The following is a 7936-nucleotide window of genomic DNA, read 5'->3' on the forward strand; positions in this document are numbered from 1 at the left end:
CCTTCCAGCAGTTAAAGTGCTTGGCTCAGAGCCTGGGGCGTCCTGATGGCTTTGCCTAGTACCTGCTCTATGTAAGCTCTGTGTTAGGTAACGCCGAGAGGATCGGAGAACAGAGGGGAAGGAAAGCCCCCTCCAGAACCCCAGACCCCACGGTTTCTCCCTCCTCCCTGGACTGTGATTTGGTTTTGATTCACATCTGCCCTTTCTCAGACTCCTTCTTTCTTGTTCCCAAACGTCCGGAGCTGCGCACTCTGGTGATGGTGCCCCTTAAAGAAGTGGGTGTCACGGGGAGGTGGAAGCAGAGATAGAAACAGCTCAAGGATGCTGACATTACTGCGGGACACACATTTTTGTGGTGCAAGCCCCCTGCCAAATGGCACCTAAAGCCCTTTCAACTCACATGCCTAAAGAAGGAAATAATAAAACTCTTCTGTTGAGGATCACCTGGCTCCCCACATCCACTCACTTAGGCTGTTTTGTTCCCACTGGAGCGTGTGATTGGAAAACAAAGGTAAATGAGAGCAATTTATTCCCGGATCATTTTTTTCCCCCCCAGCAGCATTAAAGCTGCCTCAGCTCTAAAGGGTTTACAAACTCTAAAGAGAGATAACTTCCCTTCTCACGGCCCGGTCATGGGGAGGTAATGCATGTTTCCAATCAGCTGAGAATGTAACTCAAATGGTAGATTTTATTTCACTTTAATCCGCCTGTGAGTTCACTTTCAAGGTAAGAGGGAGCACAACCTGCAGCGTGAATCGAGTTGATTAACTCCGAAAACTCCTCCTAAAGCTGGAGGAGCTGGTCTCACTCCTCGTCGCCTGGCTTCGGGGCCTGGTGTGGTAGTGCGTGCCTGGGGCATGGGGTGCAGAGAGAGCAGCCTCAGTGATTCAGAGACCCACTAACCTGATGGAGGCACCGGTACCAGCAGATGCCATGGAGAGGAAGCAGAGGACGCAGAGGACACAGAGCAAAGCTGGACAACCAAACTCACGTAGCGGATACAGCAGGAGGCAGGTCTCCCGGCCCGGTCCGGCGGTGGGAAGAGGTTATGGAGGCAGCAACGAACCATTCACCTGGCATGGGGCTCCCTTGCTTTTGCACATCTCTTTGCTGACTGCAGCCTGGCCACTCAGTGGGCTTCTGGGAAAGAATCCCTTCTCAGTTCGTGTCTCAGCTCTCTTTGGTCACAGGGCAACCTTGAGCTATAGCCCCTTAACTCTGTCTTATTCACGTTTACGAAGTAACCTCGATTTGAGGGGAAAGGGAAAATGTTTCCTTTATCAGCCTACCGTGAAAACTTCAATGTCACTCTTTCCACTGGGTAGGCATTGCCCTCTCCAATCCTTTCTTTGAAAATGCAGATGCCTCTAGCAGGGCCAGATCTTAGCATCCTATACCACAGGAAATCTCTTTAAGATACAGTCTTGTTTCAGGGAGGCTGTGTGCTCCTCGTGTATGTCTGGGGTAGGTGGTCTCCGTGGCCCACAGGCCTAGACTCAATCCAGCCAGCCCAAGCCCCGATTGCTGTGGCTGGGAGCCCTCCCAGGGTCTCCTGGGGACACCGACGTGCCTCTGTTTGGGGCAGGAAGTGCTGGCTGAGAACTATATCTCTTGGTGATGTGGGACCCTGTCAAATCTGTCAACCTTCCTCAGTAGTCATCACACCGAGTTCCAAAAACCCAGAGTCTGGGTTGAGTTTGAGCTGCAGAGTCTCAAGAACTAGGCAGAAGAACCGGCCTTGTTCTGCCCCAACCAGAGGTTCTGGGCTGCACCGACAGAGGTCTATGGCAGGTAAGGCTTACTGTCTGCCCTCAGCTTTGCGGCCTTGTTGCCTCAGAGGGCCCGCCTGCTCCTTGCCCCTCACTGCAGGCCTTGGCCCTGCCCTCGCCTGCCCCGAGAAGCCTGGCTCAAGCCTTAGCACCGCCAAGGTGACTGCTTCCCTGACCACGCGTGCTTGTCTGTCCATCCTGGCTCTGCCCAGCTCTGTGACGGCCATCAGGAATACAACAGCAAACCACCCAGGGTCCTTGTCTGTGTGGATCTTGGTGTCTCACAGGGAGAGAGACATGGAAACCATGGGCGCAGTGTTCCGGTGCCAGGAGAGAATGGCTGTGCACGGCTGTGGCCAGGACTGCGCTGTCTGATGAGTCTGCCGCCACGACCTGACGGCGTTTCTTTGTGCCTCAGAGCCCCACGCTGGGATTGTTGATGGAGCATTCTCGTGTCTCCCTCAGCACGGGGCTGTAGCGCTCTGGGGTATGCCTGAATGTAATTGATATAGCTCTTTGTAGCAGATGTGTGTGTGTGTGCATGTGTGTGTATAAGCTGAGTCCATGTGTCTATATGCATTCAATTCATTCCACTAAATCAAACAATGAAAGCAACCCTATTGAGCACTTCCTGTGTGCCAGACACTGCACCAGATTCTTTATATGCAGTGCCTCATTTTACCTTCTCAAAGCTGTTTTTTTCCCCATTTCCCAGAAGAAGAAACTGAGGTACAGGGAATTTCAGTCACTTGTCCAAGATCCCAGAACTAGTAAGTGTGGAGCAAAGAATTCTAACCCAGGCAGCAGCCTGACCGCAGAGCCCCTGCTTGGAGCCACAACAGCATGTGTGCGCGTGCGAGCACGTGCGCGTGTGTGCGTGCGCACGCATGCTCACGTACACCCCTCAGCCACATAGGCTGCCCTGTGTATGCGAGCTGAGGGAATGCAGAGGACATTGTTGAGAGGGACCCACTGGCCTGCTCAGTCTGTCTGAGCAGCAAAGGAAAGGGGTATCAAGTTCATGGACCAGGGCCTGAAGCCAACCTGATAATTCTAACTGCTGAGTGAGAATTGGGGGGTGGGGTCTGGTGATTTAAATGGTTTTCTACCCAAGAAAAATGGAGCCTTGCATGGAGTGGAGCTTTGCTGTTTAGGAAACATGTATGAGGCAGGCAGTGAGTTTCCGGAGGGGACTTTATGAACAGGTAGAGTCTGAAACAACAAGCTGGGTGTTTCCTGGCTCCCTTCTGCCCTGTCTCTGGTCTGCCCTCCTCCTGCGTGCTGCACAGCCCATCCTGGGGCCCAGAGGGCCTCCCAGACTTCACCCCAAATCAGAGACTCCCCCAGGGAGGAGGCGGGATGCTACCTCTCATAGGCCCCCAGCTGGGTTGGATTTGCCCCTTCCTGGAAGGAAGAGGACTCTCGGTCTACGGCAAAGCTTCCCTGGTGGAGCAGGGGAGCTGCAGCCTGAGGGCTCTGGGGAGCCACCAGCCAGCTTCCTCTCTCCAGCCTTTGATGTTCAGGTTTAGCCTTCAGGCAGTGGCTTCTCCGTTCTGCGTGCAAAGGGCTGCTGCTCCCTAATGCATAGTTTGGGGAGCACTTCGGTCTGTGGAGGGATCATTGTGTGAAAAATAAAGGCAGTCCCAAAACAGTGGGCTTCATCAGACCACAGCACACATGGCTTCTGCGGCTCACCCGCCCTGACCGTGTGTCTCCCATTCTACAAACCCTGAATATTGGGCCTTCTGGTGCCAACGTTCACAATAATAAACCCCCTCCTGACTGCCCACCAGGTCCATGGCTAAGACAAAATTCTTCATCAGGGAATCACAGAGTGTGGATGAGCCCTCAGGCTCTGGAGCCATCCCGCCAGGCTCCCAACCTTCTCTCACTCCATATTCCTGTCTAAGGTGAGCCCTTGGGTCAGGACCTGTATGTTTCCCTCTCTCAGGTCTCGCGATAGTAGCTAACACTTACTGAGTGGCTGCTGTGTGCCAGGTGTTGCACTAAGTGCTTTATATGTGCCACCTCCTAAAACCCTCACAGCCCACTGGCTGGCTCCAGTGTGGAGCCCAGCGGGCTCCAGCAGGGAGGTGCTGTCATCTTGCCCATTTTCCAGAAGGAGAAATAGAGACCAAAGCAGCCTAAGTCACTTACCCAAGATCACAGAGCTAGCGAGTGGCGTGACGTTGGGCAACATACTTCACTTTTCTGAGCCTCAATTTCCTCATCTGTACAATGTGGTTAATCCTGTTGTCTATCTGGGCATCGTGGAGGTTAAATGGGGGAATGTACACAGCACCTAGCAGAGCGTGGAGTACATAGTAAGCACTCACCAGACACGGCCACTTAATAGTAGAGCTGAGGTTAACACCAGCGTGAAGAGAGAGAAAACACAATGTCTCTAGCACTGCCCACAGTGATCATCTCCTGAATTCATGTCTTTCCTGAGTCCCAAGTAAGCTCCCTGAGGGCAGGGCCTTAGTCAACCTGTTCACTGCTGGTTCCCCGGGCTTTGCACAGCATCTGGTACAAGGTGGGTGCTTGGTGAAAGTTGAGTGAAGGACTGCTTTGGTGGCCCCATGGGCCATTCACAGCTTTGGACAGCCCCTTCTTCTCACATCCCTTGCCCTCCTCTGCTTTGTGGCTGTGACCTGAGTGTATCTGCCTCGTTGCCTATTGGATGGAATCTTCCCAAGTCTGGGCAGTCTGGGTCTCACCCACTGCTATCTTCCCCAAGGAGAAGGTGCTCAGGCCTGGCAGTGCGGTTGAACTTCCTTGCAGCCTACCCTGGGTGCAAAAGGATCTCTCTTCTTGGGCGGGAAGTGAGGAGTGTTGAAAGCCTTGTTGGAGGTGGTTACAGACCTTGGGGTGTGAGCCAGCTAGTGGGCAGCTTCAGTGCCTTGGATATCGTACAGCAGGGTCAAGGCTGGTGGCAACCATCCGGGTCTGAGGTCCCTCGCTTCATTTCACAGGTGAACATGGTTTCTAGACCACACTCCCCCTCCCTGGGATGGCATGGAGTGTGGCTGCTTGGGCTCAGCTCCCCAGCACATACCTCCCAACATGCACTGAGAAAATGAGCCCACTCTCGATCCCCCACTAGTCCACCCTCATTGGCATATGACCCACCCTTGAGTGTACTCTGTATTCTGTCACAACCTCCCAGCCCGCCCTCTCATGGAATTAGTCCTGGAAGAGCCCATTGCTCTGGGAAGCTACCTTCCCCTGAAGACCTTTGCCCTCTGGTCAGCCAAGGCTTTGATCCAGAAGCGAGAGTGCGGGAGCATGAGGATAAAGAGGATGACAGTGACGATGAATTTCCGGGCAGGCCCAGCCCCCAGCTCCCCATCCCCAGGAAGCCCTCAGCTCTACCTCCATCCTTTCCAGAACCGTGGGCCCCCACCTCGCCAATTTCCTCTTACCCCTCTTTTCTATTTCCCGCCCCTGCCTCTGCATGACGATGTGGCGTACAGGCGGCCCATCTGGGGATCAGGGAATCCTACTGGGTAGGCCAGCTTAATGAAATACTTGCAGTTTATTAAACACAGGCTTCCCTAAGCCCCGAGTGCCTGTGGGTATTTGAAAGCCCAAGGTAACCCCAAGCTACCACAAACGTAATTGTTACATGTGTCCATGCATTCCTGGTGCAACCTCAAACTCCAGCTCTTAAGCAGCACACAAAATTAGGAACATAAAGTAACTCCTAGTCAGACGAGAGGGGGAAATGTGGGGAAACACTGAGAGGGGCTCCCAGAACCCCTCGGGGCCTCTAAAAGTATATGAAGTTCCTGTTACCTTGCATAGCTGTGGATGTGGAGGGCACTCCCCTCACCCCTGGTGGTTCATGCTTGCAGAATAGGTTCATTATTACGCGGCAGGCCTGGCTTGTCAAACTTGCATGATGTAGCTTGACTATTTCAAGCCCCATTTCAGCTAAGGCTTGCTCCGGGGTGGCCAGCGGGGCTAGCAGAGCGCACTGTCTGGGGGCTCCCTCTGGAGCTGTATTTCTGGTGCTCCTCCAGGGCTGGGCTGGGAAGGGCTGTCGAGAAACCCCAGGTGACGCGGAGCCTGCTGCCCTGAACCTGAGGGAGGCTGCTCCTGGGGGATGATTTCCCATTCGTCGGTCTCCTCAGCCTGGAGCCTGTAAATCAGGGGCGAGGGGCTGAGTTGGAAGCAGCAGACAAAGGCCTCCAGGGAGGTGCCTCCCTCGATGTGGACCACCATCTGCATGCCAGAGAAGGCGACCCTGTTGACTGTGCTCAGGGGCACCTGCTCCAGGAACCTCAGCGTCAGCCCATTGACCCACACGCAGCCCTTGCGGCTCAGAGCCTTCAAGTTGAAGGCCAGCCGGGCACCGCCCCTCTCCAGGTAGGGCTCCAGTGACAAGTGCTTGCGGGAGAGGTGAGGGAGCTGCAGCCGGAGGTGGGCATCCGGGCCCCGGCCCACCAGCAGTGGGCTGGTGTCGTGCTCTAGCTGCGGAGGGACATTGACGAAGGTGGCAGGGCCTGGCGTGGGGTGGTGCAGGCTCACCCGCAGGACCGTGAGGGGCCTCTCCATGGACGATAGCCTAAGAAAGACGGAGCACAGACACACAGGCATGGGTGGAGGCAGACACTCCTCTGTGATTCCCTGAGCCCGGACATTCTTGCCCACCTCAGGGGCTCCCAGCCACCTCTGGCCAAGCAGGGCCGGGCTCTGAACATCCATGCAGTCATTCTGCTCCAGCCAGGCTGCAGCCATGGCCAGAGCTGGTGTGGAAGCTCAGGCCCGCTGCTTCTAGCCTCAGCTTCATCCCTAACACACTCTGAGTGAGGCATGCTACTCACTCTCCAAGTTTTAGTTCTCTCTTCTGTGACGTAGGTATGTTGATCCTTGTCTGTGTGAGGTCCAAGGCATACCAGCCTGTGTGGTGGGGTTTGGGTGGCCTGTTGGCATTTGGGGACGATTTGCCCTGCCTCATGGAAAGGGAAGGACGGAAGGTAGGATCCACCTTCCTCGTATCCGACAGTCACACAACAATCGCCTGCCAAGCCCTCTGCTGAGCCAGGCGCTCACCAGTGGCTGGGGATGAGCTGATCAACAGGAACATCCAGCTGGGAAAGGAGAAGGGGTTTCTAGCTCCCGGCGTTGTGGAGTGACACAGAAGAGGGGACCCCCGCCTGCTCCTGGGGGATCAGAAAGGCTGCCTGGAGATCCCAAGGAAGAACAAAAACATCTAGCACATTCTAAGTGCTCCTATGCACACGAACGCCACAAGCATCCCCTCCTCACTGTCTGGGGCAGAAGACAGATGCTGGTGATGAACTTGGAAAGAGCTGAGATCTCTCAGAACTGATGGGGCTCCATAGAGGTCAACTGGCCATACATATCTGCCAGTGTGCAATGCACGTGTCACTTGTCTCTGTAACTCCATCTCTAGAAATTTGTCCTTTAGAATCACACTGGCACATGCAGGAAGGCTCTGTTCCTGCATGGATTTGAGGAACATAAACTCTGGCACATGTACCAACCCCATATGGCCCAGGACATGCCAAAACCTTCTACAGGAACCAAGGACTGAGCAGATCTGAATAACTAAATGTACGCTTTCCCAGCACCAGGCTTTTGCTTACAGTATTTTCTCTCCTGAGAATGCATCTCGCATCCCAAACTGCTTGAGGCCCGGTTCAAAGGTGACCTCCTCCATGAAGCTCTTTTCCTCTCTCTGCACTCAGACCCTCACAACAAGGAGGCTCCCCCCGGGGCTGTTCCATTCAGTCCCCTTTCCATTATGTGTCAGTTATGTGGGTCCTTGCCCCATCTTCCCTGCTCTCTTCTCTTCCTGTCGTCCCTGAGGCCTCCCGAGGGCAGAGCTGCCTCGATGCCCTGTGTCCCACTGCCCGGTCCGGATGGGGCCTGGCCACAGCAAGTGTCTGGGGGCACACCTGCCAAATGGCTAAATGAGAAGAGGCTCACACATGTGAAAATCATGGGAAATCAAGTCCAGAGAGACCCCACATGAGAGTCTGGTCCTTAAAGGCTGTGGGACAGGCTCCAAGTCCCTCCAGACCCTGGACTCCCTATCCTTTGGGTGAAGTAACGGTGAGAACCTCCCAATCTGATAGTGCAGAGCCCTTAGGGCACGCCCTTTTCCCTCATGCACACACGCAGCCCCACACAGACAC

General features: G+C 54.7%; 2 protein-coding genes across 2 annotated transcripts; both read right to left on the minus strand.

The window, feature by feature from the left end:
* Positions 1-2750: 2750 nt before the first annotated feature.
* Positions 2751-5618, minus strand: LOC103090238 (dendritic cell nuclear protein 1). The gene is given in 5 exon segments (XM_082931222.1): positions 2751-2826; positions 3003-3088; positions 3190-3261; positions 3264-3375; positions 5605-5618. Coding segments are annotated over 5 exon segments (360 nt in total).
* Positions 5619-5735: 117 nt separating this feature from the next.
* On the minus strand, positions 5736-6335 carry TIFAB (TIFA inhibitor). Its single transcript, XM_007461500.1, has one exon. The coding sequence runs from the start codon at positions 6327-6329 to the stop codon at positions 5736-5738; it is 594 nt and encodes a 197-aa protein (XP_007461562.1). The 5' UTR covers positions 6330-6335.
* Between the last annotated feature and the right edge of the window lie 1601 nt (positions 6336-7936).

Source organism: Lipotes vexillifer, unplaced genomic scaffold, assembly GCF_000442215.2.
Source record: "Lipotes vexillifer unplaced genomic scaffold, Lipotes_vexillifer_v1.1 scaffold217, whole genome shotgun sequence".
NCBI lineage: Eukaryota > Metazoa > Chordata > Mammalia > Artiodactyla > Lipotidae > Lipotes > Lipotes vexillifer.